Raw genomic sequence first — 18,182 nt, 5'->3', positions numbered from 1 at the left:
TAAGACCAAGGTTTAGTTTCTGCGCGACTATTCAACAGACAGACTTGAAGTCTGATGCAATCTTACTTATGACGAAGTGAAAGGAGAAAGTTACGCCTGCTTCCTTCACACTCAACTTTGACCTTCTATCTGAGCTGCGATCTCCGTTCCATCTCCGACCTGTCGCCACCATCAACTCAACTTCCCAATCGATATTGCCGTTTCGAAGCACGATCATGGCTCAGCTTAAGAGCCTACCTGACGAGCTCCTGCTCGATATCGCGCTACGCCTTCAGCCACCCGATCTCAAAGACCTAGCTTTAACCGCACGCCAGTTCCGCGACATCGCGCAAGAAGCTCTTCACACTTCCATTAGTCTCAGGACGCATTACCAGTCTCTTCCGGAACTCCTCAGAACCTTAGTAACAAGGCCAGATCTCGCTAAGAAGGTCCGCTCTTTGCAAATAACGGGATATCGTGGTCCTCAGCAAGTTTACAGATCGGCTGTAGGCTATGATGACTCCTGGGACCAGGTCGTCACACACGCAATAAAGTCGACACATTCTTGGCCCATCGATCAGATGAAGTGGGCCAGCAGAGTCAAATACGGCGATCTTCATGCTTGCATTGGCCTATTGCTGGTGTTGACAGATCAGCTGCAGAATCTTGCGTTCTGCTCTGGAGATAACCAGGATTTCATGACGCCGCCGAGCCTGAGTCTGACGTTCCCTGGCATAGCCGAAAGGCATGCTGTTACTGCTCCTGGTACTTTGCTTCTTCCACACCTCCGACGGCTATCTGTCGCTTGGGGAGAAATGGACAGGTCTTGGTCTACTTTTCCAAAACTGCTACACTTGGAACTCGACTGTACAGGGCCCGTAGCATGGGACAAAGAACCAGTTATCCTATTCCATGGTATCACTACCTTGACTCTACATCGCCCAATACTCTACGAATACCAGGCAGCCAATACACAAGACCTCTCGCCTTTCTTCCAACGGCTCCCCGCCCTGAGGTCTTTGCACTTGTGTTTCACCAATTGGATAGAACTTTATAACAACATGAGTGGTGGTATTGGGTTTGCTTACGGCTATTATGGGTACGACAACCTATATTACGCCACCTACAATCGGGAACGCATATGCTATCCTGGGCAAGGATTTACGAGTTCCATCATCATCGATCCGCTGATCCCTGCCTCACATCTGCTGGAAGAGCTGGAGCTGAAGTGCACTGATACCGGAGATTCTAAACAAATCGACTACCTCCGACCATCGCGATCGTTGCAACGTTTCACTTTAATAAAGCGCCTATCCATTCCGCAAAGCATTCTCATCAACTCAACCCCCTACGAATGTTCCCCTCTCTATCCGTTCGAGGCGCTGCCGCCGAATGTAGAGTACCTTAATGTGGCTGATCCGACTACCGCTGTGATAGAGTGGATCTCCGGGGTTCTGGATGACCGCAGCAAGCTGCGCAGCTTGAAAAGAATATCTCTCGACTTCGATAACGACCCGAAGCAGCGAGTAAAGGACTACAAAGAGGCTGGAGTGCAGATTTTTGGTCGGCTGCTGGAGGCAGGCATATCCGTGCACTTCGAGAATGTACGTTTAGTCTGTCTTGAAGCTTGCTGCAAAGAGTGAGATGATTTCCTGGATATGTTACTTGCGTAGTTGGAGACTAGGAGGTATATGTCTAGAACATAGGTAGCGTTGCTTGCGTCCATTGGAGGCCTTGTTTCCAATACATGAGATGGCACTGTAGACATCGAATTATGATGTATTCAGCGTGAGCTAAACTTCTCAAAACTCCGAATAGGACAACAAGCCCTAACATCGTTTGATGCCCCCGAAATCTGCATCGAAGTTGCTGTCTCAAAGAGAGTCGTTGCCTAGCACTCAGGCGGAGAACTCTTGGTGACTGGAGGACGGACTGTCGCCTTCACCTCACTTACTTGAAAATCGAAACCTCCCGTCTTTTGCTATTGTGTCGCAAGGACAATAAGAGCGATCAAAATCATAATTATCTAGAAAAACTGCTACCACACTTATAACCGTATCCAACAATTCCTCAATCTTCTTCTATCATCCAATACCCATCCTCAAAGACCTTTCTGCCTTAACCACGACATCGACACTGACCATACCTAGGCGATCATGCTGGACGCAAGCAACATGGAGCCAATTACGGGTGACCGCAAGGCATATTGCGAAGGTACTCCACCCTGCTCTCACATCACGCTCTTGGCTAACTCTCACAGATCTCCGCAAGAACCATATCCCTCAATTCTTATTTCGTATTTGGAGCAGCAACAGCGGTGGAGGATCAGAACACGCAACTAACAGTGTCAAGGAGATCATTCCGCACGGCTTCATGAAGAAAGCCTCTGGAAGCGGATTCTACGACAAGCCTGAAAGTGAGCTTTACAAAGTAGTGCAAGACTATTACGACACCAAATCTGTTTTCACCTCCGAATTTAGCTCATGGACGGGGTCACTTCACCTAGCTCTCTGCTATGCTGGATCCATAGAAGAAGAATACGGTCCCCACGTCGCAATCATGGACACACACCAGCTGGATGTAGACGTCTTGGTCTGGCATGTTCCGCACCTGTTCAAGCCCGACGGACTTCATGAGTACTTGGCTCATGGACCAATCAGAGGCATTGGATACAAGGCCGTATCGTACAAGACGTTAATGTCAGCTGGTCTGGCACAGATATTTCCCGAGCTATTGGAGACCGATCTGGATGACTGGTGTATGAGCTTACGAGACCAGATGTTCAACGGGCCCCCGATTCCGGTTCCAAAGGACAACATTGAGAAATCTGACGAGATGAAGCAGATTCGATCAATCGCAAACCTTTACGGCCATCTTCACTTACCAGTAGCGACTAGTCTGATGTGTCTTCGGCTTCGACATTGGTTAGGCTCGCGAGCTGAGGGCGAGGTTGCATTAGACAAAGTCGCAAATCTGTTTGCAAATACGAAGCCAGCCAAGGATATTTCGAGGGGTAATTGGCTTTGCGAAGGTGTTGTACTGACCGAGTCTCCCATGGGTCCGCACAACTTTCCTGACGTCCGACAGTGGATCAAACTCCTCCGAGCCATCTCTGAACGCACAGATTGATGAGTACAAAGGCTTCGAGAACGAAGATGGGTTCGAGGATTAGGGGCTACGGAGATGGCGCTGGGCACGTGGGCTTCTTGATAGGGAAGGCTGGAGGATACAAGGATGTATTAATACTGTACAGATAACGGTTAAAGTCAACGTCGACTCTTCGGTCCTTTCTCGTATCTCAAGAAATCGCGTTGTGCTCTCTCGTGTTCTGTTTAGGCTGATACACGGATGCGTATACTGCATGCCTGGGCAGATGTATCCGGCACAATACATCCAGCAATAATGTGTACATAGGTTTCCTGCGATAGGACTAGCATGCATTTACAGGTGCTGCTCCATGTCTGACGCATGTCAACAACGGTCTTCATTAGTATCTGAGAAATGATCTGTTAAGCTCTGAAGTCATTCTCATATCATTATTACACATACATTCATGATCATGCATCGATTCAAGGCCGAGAAGCTGCACGTAGGCCAAGCGATGCTATTGCAGAGGCTAGATTGCTCTCTTTCAAAATTAACAGTGTAAAAGATACGTACAAGTCACACAATACGAGCCTCGGCGTGTAGCTAGACTCATCATCACGATCGCCTTTACAAGCAATATTGATTCCAGAATCCAGAGTTTCTTCACAGATGATTAGAAAAGGTACTTAACGCTACCAAGAGCTACGGCTAAACTAGTGCATCGAGACTTGGGCCGCGAGAGAAGGCCCGGGGTGAACGAATGGCTTTCCGCTCCGGATGTACACTTAATAAAGAATCGATATCACATCTCTGAAACAAATCAATCGCGCTAATATACAAGTCGCACTACCCCATGGTGTTGGTCGACCACGTGCGGGCACTGTACCCGCCTGAAGCGTTTACTCATCAAACGACGTCAAGTGTTGTTCTAATGCTGTCATGCATAGTTGCGAATAGTGGCATTCAAAACTCGTGGGGTTTGGATCATGCACACAGCCCCCTCTGCAAATGACGCCGGAGATGCAGTCGAAGAGATCACCACCTAGAGATCGAAAAAGGAAGCAAGAAAGGTGGCTCTGGACTTGAAAGTAGAGCACCACACCCTCAGCCGGCGATGCTCGCCTGAACGCATGCGCCTTAGGTACAGCACCTATACGCAGCTGAACGCCTTTACCTAAAAGCTCTCCCTTTCTTTGTACCGAGGCGTTGCGGAGGCATCTCCGCCAGGCTTGGCCGGACTCGCGTGCCCAGGAAGACAGAGAAGCAACTCTTGATCTACACTGCACAGCCAACGGTACGGGAGAAGCAAAAAAGAGCGACAGATGTCACGCCTAAAACCTTGCAATGTATCGCGCAACTCCGCCATTGCATGCTGTCAGTACGCTGTCGGCCGGGGGTGGCGATGTGGATTGGTGGTGGGTTCTTTTTGAGCGAGGCGCACGAATGAGGTGCGCCGGAGCAATGAGCGTTTCTGCTCAGCCCGGTGTTTACGCTTTTGCGGCATGCAACAGGATACACAGTTACATTGCGGATTTTCAGTTCTGATGTACCGCGATAGGCGAGGTTTCCGAGACCCGTTGACAGTGACGGCGGGGGACGTTGCGCTGAGATCTCCCCTCGATGAAGAGCATGGTTTCGATCTCGTATACTCGTATGGAGGCCTGACGTCATTTCTCACGAGATCGTGGTTGCAGTTCGTCATTTGTGGTTGCAGACGCTCTCTCTCCCTAGAAATCTAGGATACGCTGTCGACACCTGCACAGTAAAGGAGAGTCGATAGTAAGGTTCCTCATCTACAACGATTGTCGTTGTTCGAGATGTTTGAAGTGCAGCGGGGGTCTACCTTGTGACCGGGAGAGGTAGGTCCTGCCAGGCCTGGCTGGAATTAAGGTTGGCGTTAGAGCACCTAGTGATCCGTTTCGACACATCTGACGTACCAAGGTGTGAGTAAATGCCCCGAAACGGAGCCTGTCGGAACCCTGTGCTAACGACACCATTTCCCGCTATCACATCATTCCGCGAAGGTGTTCCGAAAGAGCCACGTGTTAGCGTTGAAGCCACTGCAGGTAATTTGGTTGCGAAACGGAGACGGCACCGATCATCCTTACATCCCGAGCCAGTGCTTCGAGGCTGGCCAGGTCTGGAATAGAGAGACGACGGTACCATGCGCACAACTTACAAACAAATTGCAGCCATCATGCACCAACAAGATATAGTAGTGATATCTCGTGCACCCCTGGAGCTTGTGGTTAGAGGATAACAAGCGTAGAGCTCACCGGCCGGTGACGGTGGGGACAGAGTCCCAGATGATGGATGCAGGTGCGCTGTCACGCAGGTCCAAATGCAGTAGGCCATCGTCGTTAGTCTGCGCCGCATGCTGTAGTTTTCTCGCGTAAAACAGGTCCGCAATACTCGTAGCGAAAATTCTGCTCAGTGCTTGATCTTCGGGTACGCGATGGAACTGCAGAAGGGATGCCTGGCGGGATTGTGGCTGTGTCTACTGTCTACCGAGTTGTCAACGACTTCTGTGGGGCGCTCTCCCAGGAGACGGACGATCAGGATCAGCACCGACTGCGGCTGATGGTAACCGCACGCCGGATCGGCGTTAGACTCTTGTTCCCGTGCCAAGAGATCTTGATTGTCCCGGGTTCTCTTTCGCATGCTAATCCGCGTATATGACCACGAGCGATGTTCTCCGAGCCGACTACGCTTGGCAGCATTAGTTGACGGGAAGTAGATGATCCAGCTCGACGGGAGCTGTCAAGATGTCACTTTGTAGTGTTGAATAGTGATGTTGAATAGTGATGTGGGAGTGAATGCGAACCCGTCGATTTCTGGAGGTACTACACGACTGCGTCATGCTGTCCTGCAGTCAGGGCAAGTCGTAGCGGTCGCATCGCCTACCCTGGCCGTCCGAAATATTGATTTTGCAGCATGAGTGCCAGCAGATGTGTGCGAACGGCAGGTGAAGCCGATCTCAGCTGGGAAAAGAAGGGTCGAAGGTGGCTGAGCCAACGATCTGCGGCTCGCGCAGCTTAGTCATATGCAGGAACCAAGCCTAATTGGCAACCGTCAGCTGCCGAGGTCACAACAGAGACCTCATTCGACTGGAAGCGAACGTGCACCTAGCGCGTAAGAGACAGTGGGAAATTGTCCGCTCAACATGGGGAAGTGACAAATTTCACAGCCGACATTACCTAGATTACCATGTTTGCGAATTTGCATACCAACGCGAATGCGAAACAAGTGCGAAGCTCTAAGCTGCCATTAACGAGAGCCTTCCATGCAAGCAACGACGGTGCCTTTTAAATTGTTCAAACATGACCGATAGACTCCACGGCGACAATGCCGCTGAGGACTGCGTTCGCTTGTCGCGTGCGGAAGATGATGTTAGTTCTAGCGATGTATCTAGTGCACGTTGGAGCGAGATTGTAGGGCTTCGATCTACAAAGAGATCTCTGATCCAGGTCCGTGGGTCTCCGATAGTATCTTCAGCTAGTGGGCCAGGAATGTGGGATCTTGATGACGCCCCCAAACTGTAGCTTTTCTGGTTAGCATCATGCTTTTGAGCCTCGGACAGATAAAGGCGACGCACACTAAGCATCAGCGGAGCGATGCCGATTCGCTGAAAACCCCAAAGTGTATTGAGATTATGACAGCCATAGCAGCGTGCAGTAAACCAGTACACAGCGAGATAGTGCCAGGTAAAACAACGCACTTGCATCGCGATAGCCTTCACTATGCTATTGAGAGACAAGTGCGCCATCTAGAAGAGCGTCTGACACTCTCCAGATCGACCGCTTCTGGCTTCAAGGCGTCCAGCTTCCGCATAGCTGACAGCTTTGACTTGAAGTGTCTGCTGCCTATCGTTTCATCTTGTTAGCGCAAATCTAGGATACTGCAACGATCTAAAGCTATGGAGAATGGGGAAGTATTGTCCTTGGACCCCTTACACAACCTATGGCAACGTCATTCCCTGAAACAAAAATTCACCATACAACATATCAACGCTAGAAGAATGACGATTGGATTAAGAGATCTCTCCACATCTGAAGCCGGACGCGCGTGGATTCAACAAGTACGATCTTAGTCGATGACTGCCAGCAGTGCACATGTTGCTCATTTTGCCTGAAAACACTTCGGCCTGCAAGTAGAAGTGCGCACTGCTGTTGAAGGAAACCCAGATACCGGGTAAATGAACCTGCAGTGTTTGTTGAAGATAAAACATCAGTTCACTGGGCAAGATGCTGGTATACCGGAAAGAAGAGTGGGGCATGATACGCATGCACGCCACCATGTGTTGTGGAACTGTTTTGTGCAGACCCCTCTTTCTGAATCAAGTCTTTTGCATGACTTACCGTCCGCTACGGACAGTCAAAACATTAATTGCAGGTACAGTATTCGTTGGTATGAGGATGGAAGTTCCGTGATTCCGGACACGGATCTGTATCTATAGCGAGAGGCGAGCCTGGTACAGGTGCTACGAATGCCACCCGCCCACTTGTTTAGTTATCGTCATGCTACTGGGCTCCAATCTCTTTCTTCCGATGAGGTTGTTCAGACCAAATCAGACCGGTTGCACGTCAATTGCCGATTGAGCGGTGAGCATGATGATAATCAGGCGACGTAGTAGGCCACCATGATTAACGAGTACAAGACGTCAAGTGTTGCAACTATCGGAAGCATTGATACCGGTCTCGGAGGCCGCGGACGAGGTCTCGTCGTCTTCCAAATCCAAAGAGCCTCAACGTACCTTTGAATATGGAGCGCCGGGCAAACACTAGCATGCGGTTGTCGTGTAGACTGCTCGATTGGTAATCTCGGTTGTTGAAGACGCAAATGTTGAGGTACAGCGTGCGTGGAGTATTTGGAAACCTGGTTCGAGGTCTGTCCGCGCAGCAGATGGCGCTCGTGGCTTCCGTCTGGTGCAACGGCGCCAGTCACGGCAGCTGCATTTCATCAAGACAGAACCGCAACCTGGAATGCAAGGGCTTCCCCGCCCTAGATGATCGCCAGCAAGGGGCGGCGGCGCCATCTCCACACGAGGTGCAAAGACAGTTGTGGATGTAGGGCATATTTGATATGACTGATGATCCAGATCGGAAGGCGCCCTGTACTAGTTATTAGTATCGAAGCGGTGCTACACTGCAGCAGTTTGACAGCCCCCTGGGCCATAGCACAGAGACGGTGGGTGACACAACAACGAACCGCAGCCGCCTGAAGCAAAGTTGACGGACTGTCAGGCGGTCAACTGCTGCCGTGTGACGATGGCTTGCGGCGATGGAAGCGCAGCGGACCTTGTGCGAGCGTCCCTGGCCACCACTCTAGGGGGTCGAAAACGATACGAGCCCGAGCGGGAGGTTTACCCTCATGCCGGGATGGTGAGTGCGGACAGCGGCCAAGATAGTGGGAGCAGGCACGAGCCGACAAGCGGTCAGGACAGACGATGCAGGTGTGCAAGCAGTTCACAAGGTTGGCATCTCGTCGGTGTGGCGCCGAAGCATAATGGCAACGCTGCAGTTCGGCAGCGATGCCGAACCCAATGACGACGCAGCAAAGGCAAGATTAGAGCCTTGCGAGCGTCGACGTCAATTTGGAAGCGCGAAACACAACGCGAAAGGATTGGGATGGTGGGGCGCGACAAAGTTTCGTAGATTTCGATAGACGCAGTTAGGGCAGCGCAGAGTTTGCCGTGGTGTCGCGTGGAGTTGCAAGACGGCGAGCGCAGACGGCGACAGCGTGGAGAAGGTCTCAGTTGACGGCAGCGACCCGGCACGCGAGACGGCGGATGTTGAATGTCGAGGGCTGGCGTCCAGGCGCAGGTGCGAGGTCTGATCGGCCGGCTAGCGGGAAGCGATCAGCGAATCGGGCAGGCGCGACCCCGAGAGCGGGAAGGTGCCAGTCATCCCTGTGCCAATCATGGCGGCGCAGACAAGGTCGCACCTCTTCACACGATGCCACCGTCAGAGGTCTGCATGAGCCTGACATCTGTCATCCGCCCGCACTGCGAGGGGCTCTCCACCACGACAGCCAGCTCTCACGGCGACGGCTGCGTGCGTGTATTAGGCACTGGCAGACAGCACGCCGACTCCAGACGGCACACGTAACCTGTCTCGCAGATACTGCTGCTGCACTACTCGCCAACTGATTCAGGGTCTGCAGGCGACGGCTCCCCAATTAGTCGTGCCTGGCACATGGTGGAGAATCGAACGCCGTGCATCATCTCCCGCGCTGCTACGTCGTCGCTCTAGCTGCTATTCCTGTCCCACCGGACGAACGCCTCTTTCTCCCTTCCCAAAGCTCGCTGCTGCAGCACTAGCTGCTTCTGTACCCCGTCACGACACCAAGGCTTCCCGCTCCTGGATGCTGGAAAAGCTCCGTTGCACAAGTGTCCACCACGGTCAGCCACCGACCTGGTTCTGTCCTGCGGCAGCTGTCTGCCGGGTATCGTACCTTGTGCTGGGTGACATACACGCCGTCAGCGTGGCTCTGGGGTGCACCGCAGCCCTCATAACGTCGGATTACACTCCGCTCTCGACTGAAGTGCAACCCGCAGCCATGTCCTGGATGCTGCTGCGCTGCACCTACCCCACTTGCCCTAGATGCTGTGCTGCTTCTGTCGATTCAGATATCTCCGGCAAAAGCAACCATAAGGGTACCGTGCCACCGGTGCCCGGGAGAGTTCAAGTCAGGTCCAGCAGCAGCGAGAGTTAGTAGCGTGTGCTGGATGCTAGCCTCGACGCAATTACCACTATGGTTTGCTGCTGGCGGGCGCAAGGCTTGAGATGGGGGTAGGCGGTAGCGACCTATGGCGAGGCTGGTGTCGATGAACTACTGCTTGTGGTTGCTGGCCGACCGCGAGGCGCCAGACCACAACGACCGCGTCGGCCAATGCTTGGCCACAGGCGGCTACCGCCGCGATGGCACGCTGTGAGATTGCTGCGGCATCCAGTGTGTGGGAGGGCGGATGAGGTAATCGACGGGCAGGGTGCGACGAAATGGGCGAGAGGCATTTGGCACCCCTGCGCCTGCCTGCGGCGAGTCAGAAGCAGCGAGATCTGCGACGATGCGAGCAGTGGAGACACCGGCCGACGCTCAATGGCGTCTGCAGCAGATGGCGCGACTCCAGCACCGACGGGCTCGTGCCTCGAAATCTGCGGCGTAGACTGAGCGTCTCTTGTTTCCTGCGCTCGGCCTGCGTCCGGCCAGAGCCTGCATTGTCACGCTCGGAGAATATAGACCAAACTTTAACCCTCACCTGTCAAGTCCACAGACGTGGTGCTAAACACGCTTGTGTGTCCTTCATTGGCCCCAACTGGCATCACCCCTGACGCGCTTTCTGGTGCTGCAAGATCGCAGGGCATGCTTGATGTACGGCCCGTTGCAGTCCCTCCTAGCCTAGAAACGCCTCCTTCGCTCGCGGTGCTGCTGCTTCTTAAACGCCTCGGACCCGTCATCACGACCCCATCACGCCCAACTATCTTCTTGCGAATCGCTGAGTGCTTGCGCCGGCTCCCTTGTCACCACCCGTCCACGACACCCATCCTACGACTAATCCCTCACACGCCCTCACCACTCATATATCTGCGATATAGAATCTGTGGTTCGGTAGTCCTGCAGCGGACCCTTGGTCGCCCTTTCGAGTTAATTGTTACATCACTACCATAATACCTGGGTGAGTAATGCCGCCCAACTGCCTATCGTCCTATGGGACCCCGCTCGTGGGTGATGGCATTCAACGGTGCCAGCCAAAGAGCGGTACCAAGCTGTCAGTACTTTGGGAGAGCAAGACAGTCCGCCCACTCAGCATGGAGACGTTGATACACAAGTGACTATCTGCTAACGCGTGCATGCTAGAGTATTTAAGCAGTGTTGCCGTTGCACATATGGAATATCTTACTCTCCAAGATATTCCGCACCGTCACTGTGAACCGCTGCACTCGCGCAAGATGACTTCTGCACATCCTGCCGAACGGCCGCTGGCTAACATGGTCGCTGCGGTAAGTCAAGAACCAGAGTCTCCTTCTTCTTTACACGAGCCCACTCCCATCCCTCCGCGATTTCTCGAGCCCGCGTTGCATGATCCCTTCCGTGTCCACGGGCAAGAGAGTGCAACTTTGAGGGCAAGAGCATCCGAGCCCTTCGCCTGCCCCCGCGCACCTGCCCAGTACTATGGCCATCCCCACTTTGCGGACGCACTTGGCGAGAACGCCCGTTCACTCGCCTTGCCGCGCTCCTATTCTTTGCCCACACGCCGCCGATCGCATTCACCAGAGCCGAGAATGCTGCCCGACTCACGCCTGCCTACGACTACTCCCGACACAGTCGATGGCGACGAACTACGACCGTCGAGCACCACTCTGACAGAATCACAGAACCACCACATGCGCAGCTCACCGCCCATTCAGCCTGGAGAGCAAAACTTTCCTGGCAAACTTCCTTCGTTTTCTGAGGTATGTCCGCTTCCAGCCGATGTATGCCATCCGCAGGCGATTGACTTCTTCAGTTTCTCCACACTACGCGGACCACCACACCTCCGCGAACGCCTCAGCGTCGAAATGACTCTGCTGAAAGCTCTCCCCACGTGCAACCTCAGTTTGAAGATGTATCTTGGTCAGACAGCAAGAGAAGGCGCGTCGACACGCTCGGCGATATCTACGAGCCGCCTATGCAGGGCCGTCGAATGAGCAGTGCTATTGACCCTGCCCTTTCTGGCTACTCACCCCGCATCGCCCAGCAACACGCAGTGCAGCCCGTCGGATCTGGCATGCTCCATCGTCCAAGTCATTCATACGCGGCACCCCAGCAGCAGCCAATGCCTATGAACCCGCACATGCGACATCAGTCATCACCAGCACCCCAGGGTCACATGTCTTACGCACCACCATCTCTCCAGCAGCCTATCGGGCAGAGCCCTTTCCAGCAGCCCATGGTTCAGCAAGGTGGCATGTACGAGCCACGACCCAGCTACTACCACGAACCCCAAGCTGCTGTCTACGGTGGCTACGAGCGACAGAATGAATCCTTCTTTACTCGACCTGGTTACCCAAGTTACGACTCCCAGTATGGCGACATCCGATTCCAGCAGCACGTAGGCCTTGATCACAACGCATTCAACAGGAAGCGCCGAGGAAACCTGCCCAAAGAAGCTACCAACTTGCTGAAAGATTGGTTCGCCGCCAACCGAACATCGCCTTATCCGACTGAAGACCAGAAGATGGAGCTCTGCAACCGGACTGGATTGAGTCTCAATCAGGTACGTGACTTGTCCCAGCACCAACGTTATTTTTTGACAACCTCACTACATCTGCCATTCCTGTCCTTCAGTGTCACATCTTCTAGACTACAGCGTGCTGTCGGTCCTTTTGCTACCCTCGCAAATCCTTTCTAGCATGCACACGAGTTTACGTCTGTGTACCGAACAAAGTGCTGACATCCACTAGGTATCCAACTGGTTTATCAACGCTCGTCGTCGTGCTCCACAAAAGGAACAGCGAGAGCGTGAAGCCAATGGCCCAGAGGCGTAGTGTCTCACGCAAATGGGCCCGCCCAAGGAAAGCGCGACCGACCAGTAGGCGCTGGGACGCACCGGAATCTTCCATTCAACCTTCATCATGACGAGTTTAATCGCGCACATCATTTACTCTCTCTTCCGCTTTCGGCATTCTGGTGGAACCAGAAGCATCTGGATACCTTTGTTTCTTGGGCAGCCTGTATCATCACAGCCTTCTGCGGGCAATGTCGGATATTGCTACCTTGACCAGGCGCATGGATGATCTGGCCATTTTCTTTCAGTCGAATACCCTGGGACCCAAAACGGAGTATACATCAGCGTTTTGGGATATGGAGTTGGGGCGCATTTTGCGCCAAGAACGCAGCATACTGGAACTGCTACAGCGTTGTTTTCCATCGGCCTCGGCCTCGAAGATTGTTTCCTACATAGCCTAATCACAATGCGATCTTCTCACCAAAGCTCTACGAGACTCACAGACACTGTCCTAACCCGCTTCGTGTGAGAATCGTGAACCCTCCGCAACCACTGAAAGAGACTTTACAGGCAGTATCATGGTGAAACCCGGAGAGCGCTACATGTGTATGCCGCCGCTCTCCAGACTATTGATTGCCTAGTGCAGTCTCCAGTCGTCCTCATCGCGAATGGCCAGATTTGGTCTCATGGCCCACACACTGCCGAATGCGGAAGTTCAAACGGACATCCCCCTGGTGTCCGCGGGTACCGATCTAGCGTCTACGCTTCAAACGCCATCGACAGCTCCGGTGTTTCAAAACCCCAGAGTTAAAACATGACACACAACGGTGGTGCTTGAGAGGCAACACCAGCCGTTTGGCAGAGGGCTCGTGCTTTCGGGAAGTAACGACCCCGGCAACATGTATGAACAAGTTGAGCCATGACATGTTTCGTGATATCGAATCTCAACACATCAAAACTCCACCGACTTCAATCGGCCGACTCCTCCAGATGTGAAGGATCAAACAGGCCGGGGCGCCACTCACACTAACTTCACTCGCACTCCACTTGGCCCAAGAACTCGATAACCAGCCTTTCAGCCGGAGAGACTCCACATAGTCCGGTGAATGAAGTCGCATTAGACCCTTGCTATGATCCTCTTCTGGGATTGACCCCTCACTATTTGGATGCGGGAAACACTGCACATCATTGGGGGATCGGAGTCAGGGTTTGCCCTGCGAATCTCGCTCCGCCATCTTTCCCGAAAACCAAGGACCGTGACCAAAATCACTGCTGACAGGGATACCATGGAGCGGCCCGTACTGTAAGGGGATCACACCTGTCGGCATTCAGAGCAAGTTTATAGGTCTGACACCGGAACAGCCGTCGCGCACTTTATTGACAGTGACACTCACGTCTTGATTGATAGGAGGCTTCCGTGGCGAGTGGAGAAGAACTCAAAAGTTCAGCTGACTCTTCACTTTAACCAGCTGCTCGCGTGAACTACCCAACTTGTAAACACCTCATTACGGATTGGGCGGCCTGACGCACGTTCATGGCAAACACGGAAGGACTAGGTCCAAGCTCTCGCCTTTTCAGACGCAGCCGTATAGTCTGCGGGAAGCATGTCTCCATTTATAGTACCATGGTAGACTGAAACGTTCCTGGAGGAAATCACGATCACCGTTGTCCGGAAACCGGCAGCCTCACAGGCGGCGCATGGGGCATCAGGCAAACATGATGGCTGTCATTGTTTCAGCTGCCAAAGTCGTAGTACAAAACGTCAATTTTCAGTCCCTGCCCCAGGAGCTGATAGTCGCGTTACATTAATGAGATGAGGATGAGCATCTCCATGTCGTTGCGCAGATCTCGATGCGAAGCGAAGCGCAAGATAGTTTCCCGGGGTCGACTGCGACGGATGAAATGAGGATCTTCATCCTTCGTATCACCCACGGTCGGTATCGCGGTAAGTCCCGAGCTATACCGTGGTCGATCATAGCTGCGCGCAAAGAGTCAAGATTACCGTTTGACTCGGGATACTGGCGGTACTGCAGCCTAGCTGGACGTCACACACCCACAAATAACCAGCGCGGCTAGGACCACATAGATAGTAGATTCCACCACAGTAATACGAGTACGAGCGACATGGCCAGATAGACGACGAGCCCATAATAATGGCTGCAACTCACGGTCTCTCCTCCACTTGGACTAGATGAAGAGCGCTCTGACAAAGTAAGCGTAACGGCCACAAGATACACTCCAGGTTATCATCCACGCGCATGAAGTAAATCACCGACCACCTCACCACAGCCTCTAGCAGCTTACGCGTACATGCTTTCATACCAACTTTACATCCCATAGTCCGCAGCTCCGCAGGCTGCAAACTTTTCCCCCCAACGACCCGGAAAGTAACGACACGACTCACCATCTAGAACTGATCAACAGGCACTTTCACGCGCAGGTCCACAGCCCAACCCCTATGACCCCAGCGACCACCACACGGAAACAAGGACCGTCAGGCAGCGGCATCGGGCAGAAGAAGCAGGAGTTTGGTTCGCGAACTTCGATTACCCGCATCGGAAACTTGTTTTGATCGCCTGTGGGATCGGCGGGGGACGGTGCTGGTCGTGGTGTACCAGACTTTCTTTTTGGCCTATCATGGGGACGGTGGGTTGGGCGGGGTGGTTGATTGGGTGGGGGGTGGGATGGGCCACGTGGAGTGTTTTCGTGCGATGGATGTGTGTGCGACGTGAGGATAACGTCGTCGGAGCTTTTTGCTGTTAGTATGGCTTGCTTTTGTCGGCGTTTTGACGTGGGGTTTAGGAGGGATGACGAACCTGAGTAGTAACCGTGATAAGGCAGTTCAATCACCTTGTGACAGTATGGCTTGTGTCACTCAGTCCAGTGTGCAGTAGTGTTTGCAAATGCGATGAGCATTCCCTCCGCCGGACCATTATGTACAACCTACGACTAACAACATACATGGGTATCACATCCTAACAGGAAAAATATACGAAGAACGCCCAAGTCGCTGACCGAAAAAGAAACAATGCAAAAATGGACCCAAAAATGGACCCCTCATCAACGTCATCTTCTTGACCTCCTAGTCTCATCAAGAATAGCAAGACTCGCTCCTGGATTCTTCTTCTCATACATCTTCGCCATGTCGTATACCACCTCACCCCACTCAAACTCTCCACGATGGCTTTTTTGTTTGCATGGAGATTGGCGGAACGGCAATAGCCAGTCTATTATGCTGTTGCCCATGGTATCTTTCCAGCCCTGCAGTAGGGTTGTATACCAGGGGTGTTCCAAAGGCTTAGTCTGCATAACGACGTAGGATCGGTTCGGGAGGCGGGTGACGGTAGTGAGAACAGGCCAGTCCTCCTTGTCGAGTTCCTTCTCTTCTGCCACGTCTCTGCTAGACTTCTTCTTGTGATGTTTACTGGATGACGTCGTTGGTGTCGCAGTAAGTGGAGCAGCGGTATCAGGGTTCGGGGAGGGGTTCGATATGAGGAAGGCGATGTTGTGGATGCCGCCGCGCTGGATGCCTTCGACCGAGGTGAAGTTGATCATCAGATTCCAGCCTGTCATACAGGTCATTGTGAAGGTGAAGATGCTGAAGAGCACAGCTGTTGCGAGCGCGCCGATCCATGTCCCCGGCTTGGAGCCCATCTACGATGTGTTAGCCTGCTGCTGCTGCATGCATTGGGTTGTTTCTGGGCGCACCTTGGAACTCCTTTCCGCAAAGAAAATGGCCACAACGATCCAAGTGAACGTCGTGTATAGCGACGCATACGCCACGAACTGCATAAAGAACTTGTGCGTAGTCTCTGCTATGATTCCACCGGCCCATGGGCAGTAGTGATCCATCTTCTTCACACAGCGCCCAAGTTCTTTGCAATGATGTGCCCTATCCGGCTTCCAATTGTGACACCGCTCGCACCAGAGTGGCACCCCCTGGTAATCGCAAATGTATGCATCGTATTGATCGAACCCGAAGCCTTTCGTACTCGCATCTGCCTTGTCCACCGAAGGATTACCAAGAGTTATGAGGTCTGGCTTCGACCAGACCAGTTGTAATAGGCGCAGCCATGCTACCATGAGGAGGAGGAGTAGAATAGCGTAGACGACTATGAGTGCGATCCCAGTGGAGCGTCGCGGCCGAATGCCGAAGTCTCGTTGGATGTCCTCCGAAGGGTTTATGAGGTACTGGACACATATTAAGTAGACTACGACATATGTCTCGTATCCTAGGGCGCCGAACTCCAGAAGGGGTAGTATGACAGAGGTGGCCTGGCCTATGTTCTGTTCCATCGCCGTGGTGTCGGTCGCGCCAGGCTTCTGGGAGCCGACAACTGACGGGGGTGCCATCGCGTGGCTATACGAAATGCTCGATAGCAACTGGAAGAAGAAGAAAGAGCAAATTGAAATAGTCGGGGTCGCACGCGAAGACGGGTGGTCGACGAAGCCCTCGACAAGGCCTGACGTTCCCGGTTGTTGCACGACAGCGGCGTGAAGCCGCCCAGCGCGCAGCCAAGAAGTTCGCGCACGTGTTTGTTCCGCTAGTCCGAGGCTGGTTAGCAAGAGACGTCATCATGATTGACGAAAATAGCCACGGGGAAGACAGGACAACGCGTTGTCACAACCATCTCGAACAGTTGCTGAACTTCCGTGTACAACATGCCTCATCTCCATGGACACTTCTCCACGACCGCCGGCGACGCGTAGTGCGCGACTCGTCCAATCGGCAGAACTTCGGCGTCCACCGACGTCGCACGAAGAGAAAGATCGGCACAACACCACCAACGACTCTCGTCACATACCGAATTGAGCTATCAACGCTATCTCAATGCTCTTGCTAACCTGCAATGATGCCACTGCGAGTGCGATCTCCTACGCTCTTGCTTCTTCAGCAGACTGAAGCCAAGGGGCCTGCTTACGCGTTAAAAGCCAGCGTGCATCGACCTTGCATGACCTGCAGAAAGACCCCGCACGAGCTTTCTCAGCCTTCCCTAACCTTCACAATCTCTCATCCTTTTCCCATGAGATCATTCGGACAAGAGCAGGATCAAGCCATATTGCATTGGGCCTACAGCGTCTATGTCCACCATTGACTGCTCTCGGACTTGTATCATGGGTGCAAGCTATGGACTGAGCTAAACCCATTGGAACTCACCGGCCATACGAGGCTGGATTGTAGCCTCGTAGAACCTCATCTTCGGCGCTTCATTCGCCTTTTGACACGCTGGCAGCCGCCTTTTTTGGCCCCGACAAGGACCGGCGTTTGCTGTTTGCGGCGAGACATCGTCTACGATATGTGAATCTGGAGGTCAGAGACTCTTGACAGGTGCGACGTCGAGCTGAGCTCTATGCGGCTCTTCCAGACGAGGCTCTGATTTCGTCTAGGTATAATATCCGCTGCGCCCTGCATGAGATGGTGGAAGATCCATCGAGTTTCCCGCGGCCCGCCGATATTACCAACTTAGCGGCGCTGGCCACTTATGACCCGATGGCTAGCCTCGTGTTTATCAGGCAGATCCCACGGAGAGCCTTGGGTTTACCGCAAGTGGCAAACGCTGAGCTTCAGCCCATGTAAGTCTGTCTGCACTCTTCTCCAGAATCCCGTTGATCTCAAGGTTTCAGGTAG

General features: G+C 53.1%; 3 protein-coding genes across 3 annotated transcripts; 2 read left to right on the top strand and 1 right to left on the bottom strand.

Annotated features, from left to right (window-relative positions):
* Positions 1-215: 215 nt before the first annotated feature.
* Positions 216-3,108, top strand: J4E83_008010 (uncharacterized protein; the record flags this gene model as incomplete). The annotated part of the gene is made up of 4 exons (XM_049334907.1): positions 216-744; positions 1,138-1,583; positions 2,130-2,193; positions 2,240-3,108. 4 exons carry the CDS (start codon positions 216-218, stop codon positions 3,106-3,108), a joined length of 1,908 nt encoding a protein of 635 aa, XP_049186058.1.
* A 7,844-nt stretch (positions 3,109-10,952) lies between these two features.
* On the top strand, positions 10,953-12,593 carry J4E83_008009 (uncharacterized protein; the record flags this gene model as incomplete). The annotated part of the gene is made up of 4 exons (XM_049334906.1): positions 10,953-11,066; positions 11,442-11,519; positions 11,573-12,322; positions 12,510-12,593. The coding sequence occupies 4 exons, from the start codon at positions 10,953-10,955 to the stop codon at positions 12,591-12,593; spliced, it is 1,026 nt and encodes a 341-aa protein (XP_049186057.1).
* Positions 12,594-15,619: 3,026 nt separating this feature from the next.
* J4E83_008008 (uncharacterized protein) lies at positions 15,620-16,906 on the bottom strand (the record flags this gene model as incomplete). The annotated part of the gene is made up of 2 exons (XM_049334905.1): positions 15,620-16,207; positions 16,262-16,906. 2 exons carry the CDS (start codon positions 16,904-16,906, stop codon positions 15,620-15,622), a joined length of 1,233 nt encoding a protein of 410 aa, XP_049186056.1.
* Between the last annotated feature and the right edge of the window lie 1,276 nt (positions 16,907-18,182).

The sequence above is a fragment of the Alternaria metachromatica genome (assembly GCF_023757995.1).
Source record: "Alternaria metachromatica strain BMP 0045 chromosome Unknown scaffold_21, whole genome shotgun sequence".
Taxonomy (NCBI): Eukaryota; Fungi; Ascomycota; class Dothideomycetes; order Pleosporales; family Pleosporaceae; genus Alternaria; species Alternaria metachromatica.
Note: the sequence above shows the minus strand (reverse complement) of the source record. Positions and strands in the feature narration are given on the sequence as shown.